This window comes from Populus alba, chromosome 11 (assembly GCF_005239225.2).
Source record: "Populus alba chromosome 11, ASM523922v2, whole genome shotgun sequence".
Classification (NCBI taxonomy): domain Eukaryota; kingdom Viridiplantae; phylum Streptophyta; class Magnoliopsida; order Malpighiales; family Salicaceae; genus Populus; species Populus alba.
The window spans coordinates 6,993,316-7,016,720 of NC_133294.1; the positions used below are offsets into that span (position 1 = coordinate 6,993,316).

The window sequence follows — 23,405 nt, forward strand, 5'->3', positions numbered from 1 at the left end:
TCCACCATTCCACCTATAATCCAAAGCTTGAATTCATCCACCATTCCACCTATAATCCAGGCCTTGGATTGAATGAGCCCCGTGTCAGATCTTTATAGATAATGACATAATGTTTGTTAGGGCGACATTGAATGCTGCCTTGTCTCCATTTGCATAATGCTCAACTGCCCCCCGCCCCACCCCCCCGCTCTCTCTCTCGACTATTTTTATATTCCTCTTTTGAGTGATTTATTTTTTAGTTAGTCCCTGGATTCTGGACTCGATTGCAATTTAGACCTTTAACTCTAACGTAAAGAACTAAACTATATATTTTCTTTAATTCCCGTTTTCTCATTCTCACACATTTACAATCCAAATTCAACATCGTCAAAAAAACATTTAAAATAGATAAATAAAATAAACTAGCAAGTAGGAATCGTCATCACCGAGCACATAGAGGGGATTTTCTATTATCTTGTTTAGATTTTAAACAGTAACTATCCAGGAGACGTTCTGGCGCAACTCGCTCTCAAATTAGAGGGTACTGACTGAGCATTCTGAGAATTTTCAAGCTGGGAAAATGAATCGGTGCTTTACATGACGGAATAACAGGCTGTGTTTCTCGAATATGAATTGACAGAAATAAGATGCGGCTTCCTATTTTGTCTTCAAAACATCATAAAACGACGCAGGCTGTTGCTTCTTGGATTTTGCGCATGGTTCCTGAAAACACACGAGGAAGGCAAAAGCACCGTAAATAGCTATCTTCTTTGCAGTTCTCAGGCAAGCATACCGCTACTGCGGCGGCTAAACGCAAGATCGTTGCTTCCCCCCATGGACGGCCAGTTAGTTGCAACCCTATTGGAACCCCTTAACCAACCTGAAATCGAACATTTGAAAAATCATTCCTGCGAAGTTTAATTTTCTTTGTGAATTGGAGTTGAACGCGGGCTTGAGAAAATTTTAGAATATTGATGCTTTTGTTTCCTCATGATTATGAACCCGTTTAGTTACATGGGAGCGTCCACGTTTCAAGCGTTTCATTGTGTTAAGCTGTTTGGTTAACAGCAACTGGTGTTTTCAAATCACATGGGACCCATATAAATTGCGTTCCAAACATAGGATAAGCAAAAGCAACTCGCAATTGCTTTTGCCAGTGGCTGCTGTTAAGAGAAAACACATTAAACTTTACCAAAAAAATTAATTAGCCCTATCGTCCAAACGGATCCGCACGGTCGTCTCTCCTCCCACACTAAGCTCTCCTCCTCCAAAGTTGCCTGAAGCAAAAAATCAGTCTTTCTTCTCGCGATTTCACAGTGTGGGAAACACACCCATAGTACACTATTTCCATTCTCTCACAGAGACCGTCACCAGTGTGTGTAGCCGAGTGTTGATCACGCCCATCTGCCATCAATCTGCTACCATGATGAACTCCTTTCTCGGTTGAAGAAGACACAGTGACCTAGGTAATGTTCTTCGCACTTCACCTGAAAAATTCTTTAGATCATGCCTTATCTGCTAAAACACACTGTTTTCTCTAACCAAAAATTTCAATTGTTGTGTGTTTTCTTTGCCAGAACCAAATACAACATCTAAATCATCCTCTTGGAAAGCTAAAGGCCAAGCATCTTACCAATCTCTGTCTCGGTTGCAAAGGAAAAATCAAGGTCAGTTGCTCTGTTTCGGTTGCACAATTAATGTAGTCTTTAATTTTCAATTGTTGTGTGATGTCTGAGAATAAACATTTCTGTTATTGTTGTGTTTGATTATGTATGTTTCGGTTGAATTATTCTGTTACTTTGTTATGCGAATTGTATATTACATTTTCTGCGTGGTTGCTGCATTATTTGCTTTTCATCCGGTTTCTGATGCTCTGTTACTTTGTGTTCCTTTTCCTTTTTATTTGGACAACTTTATTTGTGTTATAATTGTCTTTTCTATCTTTGATGGTATAACATATGTACATGTTCTAAATTTTTAATCCCCCTATCATCTAGTGTTTGTTTAGGTTCTTGAAATTTTTTTAAAATGTATTGTGTTGTTGCTCATGGGAGTTCTGTTGATGGCCTGAGGTTGAGTTCAATTATGTGCCTTTTTCTGTGTGACTAAGGTTGAGTTTAACTAGCTGATGTGTTTAACATGAGAAAATTTTTCAAAACTAAAGGAGGATTCCATTTGAACATGTTTTTAGTAATTCCTTCAAAACTCCAATGCAAATCAGTACTTGAATATTGCTATATACACTAAAGCCTGGACGTTGTCTTTTTAGCATGCCTTCTTACACTTAGGCAATGAATACATTGGCTTGTACACACTTTAATGAAAATAAACCTATCAATGAAAGTGTTAAGCTGCTTATGTTAAGTCTATGTTATCAATTTGCAGTTTTTATTTCAGCTTGCGATTTAATTAGGATAGATTGTGCATTCCATGTCCTTTACATCGCCTCTAGGAAAGTAACCTGTTAATTGTTAATTAGATAACACATTTTAACCGACAACATGGACGATTCTCAATCACAAGATAAAGCTTGTTGGAGTGGAGAGATGTTGCACGCTTTTTGTGACATTTGTATTAAAGCAATTGAGCAAGGTATGCGACACAACACACATTTCGACAAAGCTGGGTGGAAATATGTTATTAATTGCTTTAAGGATCAAACTGGCCATGCATTAACGAAAGCACAATTAAAGAATAAGTGGGACGGAATTAAAAAAGATTGGAGAATATGGAAAAGGTTGATTTCTAAAACATGAGTAGGATGGAGTGCTGAACTTGAAACAATTTTGGCTCCTGATGAATGGTGAAAAGCTAAAAAGATTGGAGAATATGGAAAAGGTTGATTTCCAAAACAGGAGTAGGATGGAGTGCTGAACTTGAAACAATTTTGGCTCCTGATGAATGGTGAAAAGCTAAAAACCAGGTATGTCTTTTTTCAATATGTTTAGAGCTGTTATAAATCGTTTGCTTGCGTGTTTTTACATCATTTTTTATGCATTTTTTTATTCATTGTCCCTTATTGTAGGAGATACGCGAGGCAAGAAAGTTTAGGCATGCTGGCATCGATCCAACATTGTGTTGTAAATATGATATCATGTTTACAAACACTGTTGCTACCGGTCAGTATGCTTGGGCTCCATCACAGGGTCTAAATTCGGATGAAGATGGTGGCGGTCAAAGGCGAAATAACACAGTTAATGAAGACCCTCATCTTGAGGAAGGTATTGGCGATTCTAAGGAGGATAGTCTTCCAAATTTCATTGCCGATGTCAATAACATGGTGGCTGGTGTCAATTTTGCAAATAGCACAAATAATCCCACTGGTAGTATTGAGAAGAGAAAAGGTGTGCAACAAAGTTCCTAACAAAATGAGAAAAAGAAAAGGGGTGCCGGAAGGGGATCACAATTGTTTTCGCGATTAGATAAGTTAATAGATAATGTATCTACCAAGAGTGAGTGCACATCAAGTGTTTTGGATAAAAAATGATGTAGCATAGAAGAGGTGATGAAGGAGTTTCACTCCATTGAGGAAGTGGTGTTCGACATTAAGCTGTATTGCTTTGCAACTGAGTTTTTTATGGTTAGAAGTAGGAGGGAAATGTGGGCAACAATTGATGATATGGACTGAAAATTTCAGTGGCTGAAATTAATGTTCGATTGAAGGGCTAACTACAGACTGTGAAGTAAGTTTTCATTTGATATATGGAAAACTTACATTTATGTATGTTATTATGTGTTATATGTTGCAGCAATTAAATGTTGTTGTGTTTAATAAGTTTTGGTAATTATTGCATGCTTTCCATATTTCATGTTTTTTTAATGTTTTGCAAAGTTATCATGTTTGTTTTGTATTCCAATAAGCTGTTAACATATTGTATTTTACATGTGTTTTTCACAGTGAACAGTCCACAAAAGGGTGAGGATCATGAAGTCTTGTTGCGGCTGTAGAATTGCATAATGGTTGATGCAAACAGTTATGCCTTTGCTGTTTTTTCCAGGTTTATTATATTGTAACGTATCATATGTTGAGCACTGCCTTTGTATTTGTAGTTGTAGGCTAATTAGTTATGTTTGAGATGATTTTAACAGTTATTGTTGTACCTTGTAGAAGCTGTAATTGGAGGTTTCATGTTGTCATCTTTAGCCTAGTTTGAATGGCTGGAATACTTTGTCTTCAGGCTGCTGTTTCAGCCTTGAATTTTAGTTTTTCACTTAATGAATTGCATGTTTTCTATGAGTTGAATGGCTGATTGGGTGAATTTATGTTGACTTCAATGGTTGCTGATTGGGTGAATTTATGTTGAATTGAATGGCAGCTACTGATGTGAATTATTGTGAAGTTACTTACATGTTTGATAGTGGGTTGAATGAGAGTTGCTGGGTTGAATGGTTGGTAATTATACAAATATTGGTTTGCTGATGCGTATGGCAGTAAATATAGCTTGTTTGTGATGTGTGTGTGTTTCTATTTAAGAAGCAGTATCTTTCCAAAGAGTTGTCATTGGCTGGGCATAAAATTTGCAATCATTCCCACGGTAGTGAGGGTTGTTTCAGGAGGTTTTTTTTTTCCTGTTTTTGTACTGCAACTTGAAGTTCATTGCCATTAGAAGGTTAGTTGTTGATTTTAGGGATGCCTTTTAGTTCATAAAGCTTTTTATTATTGTTTTGTTACCGAATTTGCACTGGTAAATGATTTTAGGTCTGCTGTTATTGTCAATAAAGCAAGTGAATATATATTTTTTTGTTATTTATACAGCTGTCCCTTCTCGGTAATTAGTTTTGTTAAGAAACCTTAAGTGGCTGCCACCAATTAATTTTAAAGCATGTCAACATATGAACACTGTTTTGTGGGTTACATGTACGATTGTGTTGTATAATATTTAATGTGAAACTTATAAGTAAAATCTGTTCGTTTGTAGGGGTCGCTTCAAATTATATATTTTTTGCTTAAGTTAATGTTGCCATAAATACGTTCGCTTATCTGGGATTTCTACAATAGATATGTTGTGGGATAAGTTAATGTCGCTATTACTGTTTAAAATATTGTTAACAAATTACACAGACAAAACTTTCATGTTACCGTAACGTTGCAGGTTGAAAATTACAATTATTGTTGTATTGAAAAATATTGAATGTGTTAAGACTGGCATTAACGATACAAAATTTCAAAACAAATCGTTCAATGAACATGTATTTTGTACCAATACTATACAAGTTGGAAATTGATATTAAATTTTGTTTGTAGATATGGACGCGAATTGGTTTAATGTGCTTTTTGATGACCATTATGAAAATGTTATGAATAATATTGGTCGATATGTGTCTGATGGGTTTGTTGGTACAAGTTCTGTAAGTGGTTTTAGAAGTAGTTTTGGTGATGGTTATGTAAACTATAATAGTGAGGTTCAACACGATGACCTAAATCAACAGGATGACGATGCTGTTGGAGATTTATTTTGGCATAGAGAGTGTGATCGCACTAAATTAGTCATATGCACGGCTGAAGCACTAGCGATGTATTACAATAGGTATATTTATAAAGAGCCATGTATGAATTCATACAACACTGGCATGCGCTGGTTGATTGAAATTTTAAATGGGCATTGGATTCGTTGTGTGAACATGTTTCGGATGGATGCTAAGACATTGAAGAGTTTGGCTTTTGAGTTGGAAACGATATACGGGTTGAAACCATCTAGACGGATAAGTGTTATTGAGAAAGTAGGCATGTTTCTCTACACTTTAGCTCTCGGTGCGTCGAATAGGGAAGTGCATGAGCGTTTTCAGCATTCAGGTGAAACCGTTTCTATAATTTTCAACGAGGTTCTTCGTTCTGTGTGCTTGCTAGCAGCTGATTTAATCAGGCTAGTAGATCCAGAATTCACGACAATACCATTGGAAATTGAAATGAATCCCAGATACATGCCATATTTCAAGGTAAGCAATACTTTGTACAAGTAGTTAAATATTTTAAAAGGTACAATCAAATATTTACGTGCAACTAAATTGATTCGACAACAATATTTTTGTGTATGTAGAATTGCATTAGAGCGATTGATGGAACACATGTACATGCATGTGTGTCACAAGAAAATCAAATACCTTTTATTGGTAGAAAAGGTATACCGATGCAAAATATAATGGCAGCATGTAGCTTTGACATGCAATTTACATTTGTTTGGGCTGGGTGGGAAGGTAGTGCTCACGATACAAGAATATTTTATAAGGTGATTGGAAATACATACATACAATTTCCACGACCATCAGAAGGTATTAACAAAAAAAATAAAATTGTGCTTGTTGTTCAGTTGGTCTAATTTGTTTTTATATGAAGTATTTTGCAAGCGTTAATCAATTCTAACATTTATGCAGGGAAGTATTATCTCGTTAATTCGGGATATCCGAATGAGTATGGTTACTTGGGTCCATATAGAGGGGAAATATATCATTTTCTAAAATTTCATCGACGAGGATAACCGTGGAGTTGAGAGGAACTATTTAATCGAGTTCATTCATCATTACGATGTATAATCGAACGTACATTTGGAGTTTGGAAGAAAAGATGACAAATCTTGCAAACCATGCTTGAGTTTCCATACAAATCACAGGTTAAAATTGTTGTCGCATCAATGGCGCTACACAACTATATTAGATGGAAGTCGGGCCAAGATGTTGCATTCAACAAGTTTAATAGTCATCCTGATTCCGTTCCTCAAAATACTTTTCCCGATGTCGTTCCACAATCACAAACAAGTGGACACCAGAGGGCGTCGCGTATGGATTATATTCATGATGACATTGCAAATAGTTTGATAGGACAATAATGTTTAATTGTAATAACAAAGCACGCTTTTATTATTGCGGGTATTTATGTGAAAAAAATGTTTTATTTCCTCTTAACACAATGAATTAATTTATTAATGTCCTTTTTATTTTAGTTTATTTTATTTGGTCATTTTTGATACAAAAACAACCGCAACCACATGTTTAACCAGACATGTTTTTTACCACAATAAAGTTAAACCACACTTTTAATCAAATACTCAAAATATATAAACAAAGCATAGAAAAAGTAATTTTTTAAAAAAATATTTTTTTTTAATCTCAACCACAACAATTACAACAAAAACAAACACACTCTATTAGGCCTGTGGCAGGCCGGCAAACTTTGTTCAGATATTAAGCAAATGGTAAGAATCTCGGTGATTTTGCAACAACTTACAGGAATTGTTTTTTTTTTTTTTTAATAATATATTAATTTTTTTTACCATGAAAAATCACCAAAAAAAGCAATGATTTAATATTTTATCTAGTAAAATATACTTTTAAAATACATCGAAAACATAAACTATTGCGCTCTCAATAACCACTTTTAAACATAAACTACTTTCAAAGATTTTATTTGACTTAAATTGAAAATATTAAAAGAATGATATACACTTTTAAAATAATTATATCTTAAAATACTTATATATTTTTTTTTTTTTAAAAAAAAAATCACCATATTTCAAAGCTAAACATTATAATATACACTTAATAAATTATGATTTTTTCTTTTTCACTTATATTATTTTTTAAAATATATTTTACTTAAAAATATATTAAAATAATATTTTTTTATATTTTAAAAATTATTTTTACCATAGCTCGGATTTAAAAATATAAAATAAAATAAATTTATTTATTTAAAAAATACTTTTAAAAAAAAGAAAGATTGATCCTCTACGCGTGGACGACACTGAGTGAACGGGAGGAAAAGGTGAGAAATGATAAATAAATGAGATTTCAGATGTGAAATTAAAATAAATAAATAAATTGCATGAAATGATAATGACAGACGGGTGGCAGGTCAGGTGCGGGTTAGGAACGACTTCACCTGGAAAATGCACGTGGGAGATGTTAATCATCTTCAACTACCCTTTATCAATTCGCGGGGCCTACTATAGTTTTTCTTTCACAAATGAACAAAACGCACCCATAAATATGGTGGGTCGGGGGATTTTAATTGTATCTCACTTAATTTTTAATATTTTATAAAATATAAATCTAACTTGTTTAAAAATAAAATTGGACTTGAATGGGTTAGATATACGGTAGATTAAAATTTTTAATGAATATTATAAATGTTAGTTGGTTTGGTATATTAATTTTTTTATTCTTAAATAATCCTAAAAAGATATCTAAATGCATCAGTTGGAAGTACATTATAGCTTTAAAATAATATATACTAAGGACAACATAAAAATTATTATAATTTTTATATAAAAACAAAAAAAATAAAAATTATAGTTAAGCATTTTATCAAACAATTAGACCGCAATATGATACAAAAACAGACTAGTAAACAAAGACTATAAAGTGCTATTTATTTTGTGATTTGAGTAAGAAAATAAAAGTTTTATTTGTTTTTTTTTGAAGTCTTCATTTGTTTTTTTACAGTTTTTTGGTTATCAAATTGTAAAATGTATTGTAAATGTATTGAATCAACTTCAAAATAAATAACTATAAATGGAGAATGGATTTGAAAGTGGGTTGTACCTGTAAGTAAGAACTGGAGATTTGTGAAAAGGTTACTTCACAGGAGAAATTTGTCCAATATACAAGAGGAATGATCAGAAAGAAACTGACATCGTTTGGTATTGCGTTTCTACCTGCGTTTCATCAAATTTTGAAATTTTTTTTTTTGCTAAAATTGAGTGCGGTTTGTACTTTTTGGATTGTTTTGATGTGCTGATGTCAAAAATAATTTTTAAAAAATAAAAAAACATCATTGGCATGTATTTCGGCATGAAAAACTATTTGAAAAGCAACCGTTACTACACTGCCAAACACGCTCGAAATTTTATTGTTTGCTAGGAACATAGTTATACAGGTAAAAGATAAAAAAATTAATAAGCAATTAAGTACATAAAATTTAAAGGAGAAAATTGAAGGGAAAAAGACTAAGAGAATGAGAAGGGTGAATGGAAAAGAGGGAAAAAATAAAGAGAAAAAAAAAATTTACACCAAAAATTAGAATATTTTATGCGGGTAGGATTGAGTTGAATGAGTTTTAAAAATCTCCACTCATATTTTATTTGTGATATTCATTTATTAAAATATTTTTATTCACTATCATCTATTATGTTTATATTATTTAACTTTTATGGATTGATTGATATCAAATAATATAAATATATTAGATAAATATTTTTTAACACCCCTAGCATAAGGATTCATATAGGATTCTCACTCTTGAACTCTATGGCAAGTCCACCCAGCCATTTTCCATGATATATTAATAATTATAATTGTATATCATGGTTGAGTAGATGAAAAACACAATCCCCAATAAGAGCATATTAATAATTATCTTATGCATATATGTTTTATGTCAAAAACTTTAGTATTTCTGTACAAATTAATTCATTATCAAAGTTGAATTTAATCAACAAATAAGTTGAATTCATGTATTTATTTCATTTAAATCAACAAATAAAAAAATTATCTATTCTTAAATATGATTTGTCCAACACAAAATCAGTATAAAATTTTAAAAACAAATTAAAACCCTATAACATCAACCACTAACATAAATTAATAAATTAATGGTGAAAAAATAAAAGTGAAAATAGTTACAGATACTAGTTTTGATTCATAATCACATCATGAAAGAGCCCAAGAACATATCTTATAAGCTGAATTCTTGATTTACCCATGCTATACTATATTTGGAGTTAAATTAATTTTTTTTTAAAATGTTTAATTTTAAGTATTGCTAATGTATTTTTAAGAAGAAAAAAAAATCAAGTAGGGATTGATATAATATGACCAAATCAACTTGTCAAATTCAAAAACAAAATGAACAACTAGGAAAAAAAATATAATCAGACTTTAAAAAGTTTAAAGATAATATTAAAAAGAAAATAAAAAAACATTAATACAAGCCAATAATAAAGTAAATACATTGAGTTATGCCAAGGTTTTATAAATATATGCGGGTCACATTACATGCCACAAAAATATATCACAGTTAAACTTGAATTCAATTAATATTTATCCGAAATGAATTGATATTTTTTAGATAGATAATATTTTAGGTTGAATATAAAACTTAAAAATTGTATCTTCTAAATAATAAATAGAAACAATACCGGAAAAAAATAAAAAAAATTATTGCAATAAATTAGCATAATACTACTTAAAAAATGTCCTCATAAGAAGATTTTTTGAATTGGAAAAATAAGTTTAAAAAATAATTTTAATATATTTAAAAATAAAAAATACTTTTTAAAAATCTAAAATACCAATATTTTTCTAACCACCCTTAAATAAGTTAAATATTAAATAGTATTTAATGAATATTTGATGGACCGAGGAGTGTTTTGCTCCTTGCCCAGGCCTAGAGCCCGTACAGACATGGTCTCGGGAAAACCATGAACCTAGTGAATTTAATTAAGATTAAACAAGTATTGATTTCCGAGCCAACAGGCTAACAGCCCTTGTCCTCTTCTTTAAAGACCCGGACCTGAAACTCTCTGGTAATTAAACTCACACATCCGCATAGCCTTACTCATCCTCCTATTTAAATTGATTTACACATCAGTGTGAGGATATTTGTTTGGTAAGTGTACCAGTTATCCAGACCAATGTACCTATCATTCCAACCTTAAAAAGATGTTTACATTTTCTTACGAGGTTTTGTACAACCTCATTACAGTTAACTAAGAGTATATTTGTTTTTATTGGAATCTAATTTAATAATTTATTTTAGTTTGTTTTTTTATATGGTTATTTGAGTATCAAGAAATATCATAATTTAACATACAACCAGTTTTTATATAGTTGGAACCGTGAAAAAAAATAAAATTAATTGATGTGATATCACGATTGTAAACTACAAAATCTATTTAAATTTGAGACTAGCTAGTAGATTGGTTTGTTAAACCGGTCAGCCAAATTGTAATTAAAATTATAAAACTGCAAAAACCAGGACCTTAGAATGAGATTTTTAAAATTTAAAGATTTGACAATCGGAGTAGCGATTCTATGGCAACTTTAGAGAAAATGGTCTCCGATCGGATTAAAAGTTGTAGTTCATTTGAGCCATTATTCTTGTCAGACGCAATCAAACCTCCTCTTGGGTCTAGATCTGTCATATCGGTCTATAAATTCATTTGTTAGGTCATCCATGTAATTTTTCTATGACAAATTTTCATCTAGCTATGACAAATATATATCTAGCTGCTTAAAATCATTCATAAGAACTATGTGTACATAATAACCTTTTAAGATCCACATTTGAAAAATACTAATTTAACAACAAAAAAAAAAAAAGAAAAATGTCAATGCATGCTCTCCCCACATTATATGGAAACTAGTGTGTGTGTACAAATATCATAATCTAGTCCAAAAACAATACATCTTCAAGATACAAAGAAAAATTCCTTAAAATAACAAATCAATTTAGGTAAATTTAACATACAACCACTTGAAACAATCATAACATAATTTTTATAGATGAAATTAAAAAAATAAGATAGCTAAACTTATGGAAAAAAAAAAAAAACACTAAAAAACAATCATGGCTCTACAGAAAATGACTAACAATGTAAACAAGACAACTTGTTTTCATAATCAATTCAAAAACACTAAATTGTTAGTTTTTTAGCCTTTTAAGATGTAGCCCAAACAAAGACAACCTAACAATGATAATAACCCCTTAGCTTTTCTTGTCAAAGCAAAACTAACATGCTTATAACTATTATCAATCTCAGCTCAACTACATGTAGTTCTTACAAAATTATTCATGCTAAAAAAAGCAATAAAATCCCTTAGCCCCCCATCTTGATTGAGTACGCGCAGAACTAAGTCGATGCCAACTTGTCTCATTGTTTTAAAATTCCAAGATCCAAATGTTGTGGTCATCGTTTTTATTTTGTTCTTCAACCACCAAACCATAATTCCAAAGACATTTGTGTGGTGAATGAAGAATTTTTCAATGGAACCTACAACATTTATTTACCTGGGTGGACCTGCAACCAAGGTTTTTTTTTCTTTTTTTTTTCTCCAAAAAGAAGCCAATCAAACTTATCAAACCTAACTAACAAACAAATCAAACAAACAATTTGAATTTCTACACTTTGTTATGGGCTCCATGTTGTTAACACATAAAAGGAAAAAAAAAATCAAACGAAAGCTTATAAAGCAGTTTATGTGCTCCACATTGACAAGAAATCGCTGGGCATATAAATAACAGAGTGACCTGGTGAGTAAAGCTATAGCAACAAGTTTAACTTAACCTAATTATTTCAAGCAAGGCGTTAAAGTGAAGACATATTCCATGCTGCACCAACCAATTACTGGCATCAAAAGGTTAGCCATGAAAAGCATATATGCATACGACAACATTGATGAACCATAAAAAAAAGAGGAATCAAAAGTGTAAATCTAACTGCCTTCAAAAAGGAAGAAAACAAAGAATACATAATTTTAAAAACAAACTTCTCGAGAACAATGCCATTGATGGTAAGTTCAAAGGCATGGGAAAACATAGAGAGGCAAACAGTAAAGCACAACAAAGCAACAACAAAAGAGGTCAAGTTTCTTGAAGCTTATTAAAAAGAAAGAAACTAACTATAAACACATCTGATGAGGCTATAAGATCATAGAAAATATTTGGGAAGGAATTATTCCTGAAACCCTTGTAGATCATTCACAATATATATGTTTTATAACCTTCACTTTCAAACTGTATGGACTTCCTTTTTAATGGATATCTTCAAGGGTCATAAATTTTTTCTTGAATAAATATATACACAAAGTTCCTTACAGATCTCTAGAGGTGTTGTTGAGAGACCCTCCAAAAATTAAGTCAATATAAGGTATTTTGTGTATTAAAAAGACATTAATGAAGGTAGTGATATTGAATTTAGACTCACTTTATTTCCAAAAAGTATTTTTTTTTTTTATTTACGTGGGTGTCCGGGCCAGTTTGTGCGCACCACAACTAATCCCACGACTCACTGAACATCCTGCAAACCCAGTGAGCATGTAAGGTACCACGGGGATGACAGACGTGCACGTTGAGGTTTGAACCCAGGATGCAGAGGAAAAGAACAAGTCATTTCAATCGTTGGGTCGTTGGGCCAAGACCTCAAGTGCAAGTATTTTTATTTGCACATTACGTTGGTAATTGACAGGACGGCACATCCAAGGTTCATAGCTCACCAAAGAAAGAGGATACCGGTTGGTATTTGGTACCTTCAGAAGCATAGCTAGTAGAGCCAAAATGCATGGTGAAAGCTTCGCGCATTCATCTTACACATCAGTTTTATCATATCTGAAAAATGCAGGGCATGCATGACATTACTAGTGAAAACACGACATACAAAAGAAAATGCGTGCACATATAGAGTCCATGAATGTCTCGAAACGTTGAGCTGTACAAGGGGGGCCAACAAGATGAAAGGTATGAGTTGTTTTATTAGAGGAAAAGGGAATAAAGTGAAATGGAATTCCCTGTAAAGTGATGAGAGCATAACTTAGAGAATCGTTTCTTTATATATATATATATATACCAGTCACTTTAAGAGAAGACATTTTTCAGGTGCTCAAAGCACCGTGGCAAGTGATAAACAGTATGGCCAGAAATGGAAACATGGGTATCATTTCTTGATGATCCCGTGTTTCACTAAACGCAGTTTTTATCTGGGTTATCGAAAAGAAAAGAAAAAAGAACGGACTCAGCCTGCAACCATGCTAATAAGATAACCACGTAACTGATTTAAGGGCCACTAAAGATTTATATAATTATTAATTTTAAAATTCATGAAATTAATTAAAACATATACAAATTAGCCGGACATTGATGTTAATAAAAAACAAAAGAAGAAGAAGAAGAAGATAACCACACAAGTCTTACAGTGTGCAAGGAACATTTGCTTTAGGGACTCAGTATTCTTGATGAAGACCACTAATACGCGCTTACAAACCGGAAGCTAATATGAAAGCTTTCCATTTCTGTAGGAATATTTAGCACAGTGGATACAGACCGGAACAGAATCTTAACAGGTGTTTAGGCCTCTTTTAAGGAGAACTTAAAATCTAGAGCAACACGATTGCTTTCCAATTTGCATGCCTATAGTGTAGATATATATCTATCCTTCCCCAGTATCCACCGATTAAAACATAGCTGAACTAACAAAATGCCCAGTGATCATTTGAAAAAACACACTAACGTAGTTCATTAGCATTTTTAAATCACCACAAATGCAGAGGATAGCCGTCTGAAAATGGACATGTTCCAGTTCATCCAATGCATAGTTTATACTTTAGGGGTGCTAGACAGTATGTCTCTCTGGAGCTGCTTTCTGTTCCTTTCCTCGCAAGATATTCTCTCTGCTTTCTTGCACAGATAAAGTTGCCAAGCGTCTAAGCCCACAAACCCCATCTTCCATCAACTCTTTTTGGTTTTTTCTTCGTCTTTTGCCAATATGAATGACCCCAGGTATGGTTATATGTTAGTGTCATCAATTAAGGCACTTGCATGTTGCACCATACAGACGCAGCATCACTGTCAGCATTTAATCCCAAGTCATGGACTGAGAACTTTTTTCTTCTTGTCATCATGGTACTAATGATAATCCAATCGGCAGAATTGAATGGAACCTAAGCAAGCTACGCGCACCAATTTTTTTGTTTTTTGTTTTTGCAATTTTAGTTGTTCTTGACGAGAATAATATGATGTAGGAGTTTATAAAGGGCCGCCTCAAGATTATGCACCGCCACCGCCACAACGGAAAGCAGGCTTTGATCTTGAGGGATGGTATGAATTCTATATTTGCTACATGCTCATAACTCTGTAGTAGTTGTCATGTTGATGATCTAAAGATTGTTCTTTTTATCGTACACGTGATTTGCAGTTTGGCAGCTTTATGTTGCTGCTGTCTCTTGGATGAGTGCTGCTGTGACCCTGCAGTTGCATTTGTCACCTAATGATGCCTGTGATTATACGGCACAAAGAGTTTTTATGTGTGTTATATTAGGACACATGTAAAGGTGTTTGTTTGATTATATAGTTAAAACAATTGATTGATGAGCATGCAATATGATTCCGCTATCTTATATTATCCCTTCATATATTTTTTTGGATTAAATTTATCTTTTATTGATCTTGAAGTATCTTTCTAGTGCATTTCTGTGACCAGGATTTAGCTTTGGCACATTCAGGATGTAGTTTTCCCATTTACCTTTTATCTTCATAATTAAGATAGCGGAATCATATTGCATGCTCATCAATCAATTGTTTTAACTATATAATCAATCAAACAAATACCTGCTATTATGATCTAGACACTTCAATTTATCTAAGTCACTGTACATATATAAATGGGGATTGCTTCATCAATCCAAAACTCACGATTTTCACAAAAATGAGATTTTGAATGCTTCTAGTATACAATGTTGCTCATAAACCCTTTCCTGTCAGTACTATGCTCCCTTGAACAGAGGTAATCCCCGCTGTTAGGATTGCCTGGATTGCCATCTGCGCATCCATCAGGGCTGGTTGCCAAAGCATTTATCCAACTCACTTCTCAGATTTGAGCAGCTTCTCAAGGATTCCTGCAAATGACACATCAGGATTTTTGGATGTCAAAGTGTTCAGAATCTCGACATGCTTTAGGGGGATTCTGATTTCTGAATTGTCAAAAAAAAGTTTCACTGGCCTTGCTTTCGAGGCTTATATCCATGGTCTCATTCTCTTTTGCCAAGCTTAACATCATGAACAAATAATAAGATCATTAACAGTCTTTCTTTATGTCTTGAGTGCATAGATTCTGCAGCAATGGAGTATACAGATATGGCGGTGAAGTTTTCATAAGTTGTGCACTTCCAAATTAGTTTGGCCGGCAACAATAGATGTATCATGGAATCAGTACTCAAAGAATATGTTCTAAAAATGTGGAGGAATCTGGGTTTGAAAATTGTCAGATTCATTAAAACCTATTGCCTGATACCATGTTGGAACCTCAAGATCTCTCTGTCGAGTTCATCAACAGGAGATGCCACATGCATCGATCCAATTGTGATACCGACTCTAACCACTAGCCCTCCAAAATACATAGCTTTTTTGGGCCATTTCTCCAATCAAACACCGAAGCGAAGCAGCTCGCACCATTGAGAACCCTTTTCCAGACAATGACCTCATTCGTCAAGAAGAAGAAAAAAATGCATTAATGTCTGTGTTTCTGTAAGATTTTTTTTAAAAAACCAAGTGAATTATGCATAGCCCTTCTTTGATGTGAAACAAGAACAGCACAGCACAGCACTAAATATGTGATTGTGATTCCAAAACCTCTTAACTTAACCTGCGAGATGGGAAAAGAAAGAGAATTTGTCAGAGCAAGACGATTGTTTTCTTTGTATAGACAACTCAACAAACATGAGATTTGAAGCAACAAACTGTGGACAGTTTCGTCGATGCTTTAAGATCAATACATAACATCTGGTCATTAGGGTCCTGGAAAACGGACCAAATGTCACAGGACAGGACCATTATAGTGTCCTATCACCATTGCCATTTGACATTCGACTCTTCTGGCTGAAGAAACAGTAAGAAGATAAAAGCCAGCAGAACAATGGGGGCCCTTTTCTCCAGCTTTGACATATTCATAAAATTTGGGCTGAAAACGAATTTGATGAGTATATGAACATGCCCAGTTTTCTTGTAGCTGTGATCAAGAGAATTAAAAAAAAGAAAAAAAGAGAAGAATATAATATGGTTACAGCTCCAATTTGCTTGACTTTATATGGCCTTCATCCTTTAATGTTTAAAGTGATTCAGTTAATTTGTGTGCGCTTCGCCACGGAGGAATCATGTTTTTAAAAACACTAAAAAAATCATTAAGAACACGGGAATATTTTTGCAATGCTATAAACTATGGCAAGAAAATAAATCTTTAAATTTTTTATTTTAAATCTTTGTTTGGCGCAAGTTTATTCAATAAATTTTAAAAAAAATCTGAATGACGATTTTTTATTTAAAAAAACTCTAAATCGACCCACGTAAATATTTTAAATTAGTAAATTTAGGATATTATATCAGAATATATTAATAAAACTTAATTTCCAAGCAATCCAATAATTTACTGTTATTATTCTTGTAATTGTTATAATAACAATGACAAATTAACCAACTGAAAATTTCATTTCACCCTGAAAAGAAAACATTTCGACAGTTTTTCCAAGAGTAAAATCTTGCTGTTTCAATCAACGGTGAGAAAAAGGGCATTTTTATACATTGAAAACCCCGAGGCTCTTAGCTTTTTAATTTAAAAGGTTGGGTAAGCGAAATTGAGTATGGGAAAGGCGACATGTGTCATTTTCCTTTTTATCTTTTTTTACTCTTAACAATGTGGATGGCGGGATTTTCAACTCGTACGGATTTCTGAAGCCATGTACAAATAGTGACATTCCAGCACCTGACCAGTGAGTTGTATCGAGTTACTGTTCTGTGCAGTCATCGAAGAAGAATCCAAGTCTCCCAGGTCCCACCCACTGTCATGGATCTTTGCTAATTTAGCCGGTGGCTTTTTTTTTTTTTTTTTTTTTATTATTATTAATATAAATATCCAAATTTCATGTATATTCATTAATTTATTAATGAATTCATATAAATTTTAAGTGATTCTAAAGTTTATGAAACTCAAACTGGTGATATTTAAAAAACAAATTTAAAATTTAATTAGTTGAGTTATATATCTCAGGATTGCTAGTGGCGTTTTTATTTATATTTAATAATATTTTTAAAAGTATTTTTTAATTAAAAATATATTTAAATAATATTTTTTTAATTTTTTTAATTTATTTTTATATCACATTACAAGTCACATCCTAGAAAAGTTCTAAAATGAAGTATTGAATCAGGGTTTAGAAATAAAAAACCCGGTTCTTATATTAGTTTTTGGTGGTGAGAAAAAAAAAGATCCAATGCTTAAATCCTTAAATAAAAAACTGCTTGTTTTAAAATTTTCAAAAGTCTTTGTTTTAAAAAATTAATTTTTATTTTTATTTTATTTATTTTAAATTAATATTTTTTTAAGTTTTCATATCATTTTAATACGCTATGTTATAAATTATTTTTAAAAAATAAAAAAATACTTGAAAAAACAATCATTAACTCCCTTTTACAGTAAATAAACAGGGAAAGCCTCGTTGATTGTGTTCATGGCTCAAAGATTTAACTTGTCCAAGTGTGTTTAATAAAATCATCAAGATCCGAGGCCAAAACTATATATTTGACCAGAGAATTACTTGATGCAATTAAAGACTTTACACAGATGATGGACGAGTTAATCTTCATGTTACATCCTTCAAGCCCAGTGGAAGAATGTGATTTACATGTGTCTTGTCATCTTAAATGTGCAAAAAACATTGAGAAAACCCTTGTCCTTGAATCCTAAAAAAACATCCTTGAAAGTTGAAACACTCCTCATCTCCATTAATAATCATACCTGTGGGACATGACTCGTGTTCCACTCTGTCCTTAATTCGATTCATATCGACTATCTTATTTTAAATAATGTTATTTTAGTTTTTTTCGTATATTATTTAAAGTTGAGTGGACTGGATATTACTTGAATTAACTAGGGCTGGGTCTGAATCATTATAAAACCTAGATCGGATTAAACTCCAAATCAACCTCCCTGGCCTTCTTCCTCGATTTCGGATTTATAATTTGATAAGCAGGAACATGGATAAGGGTAAGTAGATTATTTGAAGATCTGCCATGGAAACAAAACAAGCACAAGATAGATAGGAAGGGGCAGATTGGGCGAACTAGGAAAGGACAGAGGTAATGGACGATGATGCTCGTGATTTCTCTGCCCATCTCAATGGGGAGGTTTGACCCGATTCCTCGACAAATAAAAGGACAGCTTGCCGTTCAATTTAACACTTGCATGAACACCACTCGAGAGAGAAAAGAGAAGGCAAGACGGATTTCTTCACACAAAATCAACATCACATGGCCAACAGTTGAAGCAATGATGTCAGATTTGCTTTTCAGCTTCATCATCAAATGCCATCAATTCAAGAAATACTCCACTGTGATCACTTCTCTTTTCCTAATGTTATCTACATCTTGCACTTGCATTGCTCTTTGCCCTTCTTTCAAACCCCAGAATCACGTTAAGACCTCGAATATTACAGATGCATAGCACCGGTACCTGTTTTAGTCCCTCGAGGGAGGAGCTCCGGGGGGGGGGGGGTGAAACCCACCCACTTGTATTTATTTATGCATTATGAGCGGCGAGGACCACTGTAATTATATAAACAAAAACTTCGAAGCTCCCTTCCCAGAAAAAAAAAAAAACCAAAAAAAAGAAAGCAATGGCAACGGAGGGAGAGGGAGTCTAAAATTTCACTTTCCCTCCATAAAAACACTATCGGACCATATTTCTGTGTTTAGAACTGTGTTTTAAATTTAAATAGTATTTTTTTTTAAAAAATAATTTTTATCCCTTTGATGAAATACTACTGCTGTACTGCGCACTGAATTTGCCAGATGATCAATTCATATATTATTCTTTTTTCTTCAGCCACCGCATTCAATGATTACTTTCGAAAACAAAAATTTGATATATTTGCCAAAAGGGAAAATCAGAGAGAAAAAAACGAGCTCCTGCCTTTTATATTTGCGTGGGGAAGGGTGATTTTGTAATCTTATCACATTAAAGCGGAAACCTCACTTCCGCCACTCCAATCATTTTTCCCTTCGATGCAGATTTCTAATGACTCAATTACCCTCACATGCATACGGTATTATCACATGCGCGTTAACTTCTCACTTACGCCGGACCACCCAGCTGTTCTCCCTCCACCTCATCACTCCACTGGGCCCTCACAACTAGAAAAACCCTAAATTCACGACAAATTCAACCCAAATTCACCCTAAATCACAATCACAATCCAACGCCTCTAAACACCACCGCGTGTCATCGACATCAGATCTCACCATCCATGACAGGTCTGTCGGTCAGGTTACCGGGCAGCTTCTCAAGAAACAAAACTAAAATCAATGGCCCAGATCTTGCCCGTAACATCTTCGGGCAGATCTCATTGCCTTTAAGAACCTACCCCCGCCTCCTATCTTCCTCGCTCTAAATCAATCCCTCACAAACCCTAACCCTTCACGTCTGTTTGATTTTTCATCTTTTGGGGGTTTCCAATTGTATTTTCTTGGCGCGCGTGGAGGCAAAATCTCTGCAACGCGTGTCAGTCACGCTCCACTTGATTCATGTTAAATGCTCACCGGAGATCTACCGGAATCGTACCGGACTCATGGCGTCAGCTGTCTTAGCGAACCGGAACGAACCCAGTTGGACCCAGCCACAACCACAGCAACGCGGTGGAGCTAAATTCATGGGCAAGATCCCTTTCTCTAACCCCAACCCTAAATTCTCCAAAAAACGCCAATTTCAACCACCACAACAACCGCAAATCCTCGATGTCGATGAGTCCCCGTCAGCCGCATCAGATGACGCGTCGTCGATAAACCGCCGTCCACAGAACAATCACCAAGATTTCAACACCGGAGGATTCGTGACGTTCAATGTTGGCTCGTATTCAAAAAAAGAATTAATCGAGCTAAAAAATCGATTGGTTCATGAGCTTGAAAAGATCCGAGAGTTGAAAAATAGAATCGAATCCTCCGAATCCCAGATCCGGCAATCCTCCAATTTCAGCTACAAAAAACAAACCTCTACGAACAAGAAAGTATCAGGCAACAAGCGGCCGTTTCCGGCTCCTTCAAATTTTAACAATTTGAAGCGATCGAATCCAGAGAATGCGCAATTGATGAAGAATTGCAGTCAAATTTTGTCAAAATTGATGAAGCACAAATTAGGGTATATTTTTAATTCTCCAGTTGATGCTGTTGGTATGCAATTACATGATTATCATGATATAATCAAGAGCCCAATGGATTTGGGTACGGTAAAGTCAAAATTGACCAAGAATTTGTATGAATCGCCAAGGGATTTCGCTGCTGATGTTAGATTGACTTTTAATAATGCCATGAAGTATAACCCTAAGGGTCATGAGGTTTATATACTCGCCGAGCAGTTTTTAACTAGATTTGAGGATTTCTATAGGCCGATTAAGGAGAAGGTGGGTGAGGATTTTGATGAGGAGGAGAATGATCAGGTTCAAGAAGTGCAAGCGAGTTCTTGGGATCATATTAGAAGAGAGCCAGAAAGGGTTGATCAAATTGATGATGATTTTATGCAAGTTACAGAGAAATCTGATCCAATTGGGCACCAGGTGCATCAGCAGCAGCCACTACAGCAGCCAACTGGGTTGAATCAAAACCCTAATTCGGTGAGGACGCCTTCGCCAATGAGAATGCCCCAAGTGAAGCCAGTGAAGCAACCAAAACCGAAAGCAAAGGATCCAAATAAAAGAGAGATGAGCCTCGAAGAGAAGCATAAGCTGGGAGTCGGGTTGCAGAGTTTGCCACAAGAGAAAATGGAGCAAGTTGTGCAGATTATTAGGAAGAGGAATGGGCATTTGAGGCAAGAGGGTGATGAGATTGAGCTTGATATTGAGGCTGTTGATACAGAGACGTTATGGGAGTTGGATCGGTTTGTGACTAATTACAAGAAGATGGTTAGCAAGATAAAGCGGCAAGCTTTGATGGGTATAAACAACAATGTGGGTGCTATTACTACCAGCGAAGGCAATAATAAGGTATGTGAACTGTCCTGGTTTTCTAGTACGCCATTGTTTCTTTGCTTTTTATCAGTTTTGCGGTAAATATATGGTTTGCTTATGGGTGTTTAACTGTGTAGGATGTTCCTGGGAATGATAGAATGGAAGTGGTAAATGAGGCGAAGAAGCCAAAGAAGGGGGATGTCGGGGATGAAGATGTGGACATTGGTGATGAGATGCCAATGAGTAGTTTTCCACCAGTGGAGATTGAGAAAGATAATGGCCATGCAAGTAGCAGTTCTAGTAGCTCCAGCAGTTCAAGTGATGATTCTTCATCTTCAAGCGGTAAAGCTCAATCCTGATGTTGCGGAGTCTAAATTTCACTGAGTTTATTGTGGTGCGGAAATGCTAACCTTGAGTTAAATTGCAGATTCTGATTCAGGGAGTTCTTCAGGGAGTGATTCAGAGGATGCGCATTCATGATGAGCTCTTTTTTTCCGAGTGGAATGAATGCTGGATTGCTTTGAAGCTTTTCAGAAGAGGGGTCTTTGAGGTTCTTTGGGATTGGGTCATGGATGAGGTATGTAGCAATTCGCTTGTGTTGTCGATGCCGTTGAAAATCTAGTTTTTCCATCCCTAGTAAAAGACTGATGGAGTTGTACGAACCCTGGTGCTTTTTGTACAGGGAAGGGTCCGCAATTGTGTTGTGGTGGTGGGTTGCTGCTCGGGAAGTGGCTTTGCATTGACCGGGGGCCGAAAGCGTTTGCTTTTGTGTAAAAAGATGAAGAAAATAGTAGAGGGAGAGATGAAGGTGTAGGTTAGGAGGGTAAGAAAGTGGTGAAAAGGTAGAGCATAGACTGTTAGATTCTCAAGAGAGATAGTTGAATCGCTTGTGTACACGTTACAACACTTAATACATGATTTTCAGCATCAGCGAATGCTCTCTCGCGTGATTTATATCATTGATCAACTGATGAACAACCAATAAGACACTCCCAATTCCCAAGTTTTAAACATTTTGCACAAACACGAAAGGACTGCACGAGGGATCCCCCAGAAAAGCTTGGAAGCGAAGCAATATCCCATCTCTGCAATGGATGTTTTGCTAATTGGACAGGTGTGCCCAAATAAATAGATCAACAGATGCTCTACTAATTAGCATGTGAAATTTGATAGAAAAGTGTCCTTATTCTTTCTACTTGAGATTTTTGTTCTTGTTTTTTTTCAACTTCACCTCTTTTTTTTTTCTTTTTTTTTTTATCTTCATTTTTTATGCTTCTTCGCTTTTTGTTAGTTTTTTAATTTAAGATTTTTTTATTAGTTCAAAGTGTATGATATATTATTATTTTAATAGGTAAAAGAATTTTTTTCATCAATTATTCAGATTAATTTTAAATTTATAAAATTAATCATTCATATCGAGTTAGTATTAATATAATTTAATTTTCAATAAACAGCTACAGCTTGTCCGAATTCAATAATATTATATATATAAAAAATAATCCCCCGTACACTTTTTATGTGTAAAAAGATTGATGAAGCCCGCGGCTGATGGCGGGGCAACGGACTCGTGCTCTACTTAATTATTATGCCACGTAATGGCCATGAGCTTTTCTCATCTGGAAAAACACTTGTCCACAGACAAAGGTGCGATTGTTAATTTGCTGTGCCCATTAGACGGCCATACGCGAGCTGGCTCTCCATGCCGTACTAAGAAAGATATTTAAGGAGTTGCT

General features: G+C 34.4%; 1 protein-coding gene and 1 long non-coding RNA gene across 3 annotated transcripts; both read left to right on the top strand.

The window, feature by feature from the left end:
* The first annotated feature begins 14,035 nt into the window (after nt 1-14,035).
* On the top strand, nt 14,036-16,227 carry LOC140956106 (uncharacterized). Its single transcript, XR_012171131.1, has 3 exons — nt 14,036-14,467; nt 14,710-14,785; nt 15,449-16,227. It is a non-coding gene; the product is annotated as an uncharacterized lncRNA (long non-coding RNA).
* Nucleotides 16,228-20,101: 3,874 nt separating this feature from the next.
* Nucleotides 20,102-22,602, top strand: LOC118051825 (transcription factor GTE7). 2 transcript variants are annotated; one of them, XR_004688103.2, is made up of 4 exons: nt 20,102-21,708; nt 21,810-22,014; nt 22,100-22,249; nt 22,355-22,602. XR_004688103.2 is itself a non-coding variant. In XM_035062561.2 (3 exons), the coding sequence occupies exons 1-3, from the start codon at nt 20,302-20,304 to the stop codon at nt 22,150-22,152; spliced, it is 1,665 nt and encodes a 554-aa protein (XP_034918452.1). In that variant the 5' UTR covers nt 20,102-20,301; the 3' UTR covers nt 22,153-22,602. The 2 variants fall into 2 exon arrangements, 1 of the variants encoding a protein (XP_034918452.1); XM_035062561.2 differs by having other exon boundaries at nt 22,100-22,602.
* Nucleotides 22,603-23,405: the final 803 nt, after the last annotated feature.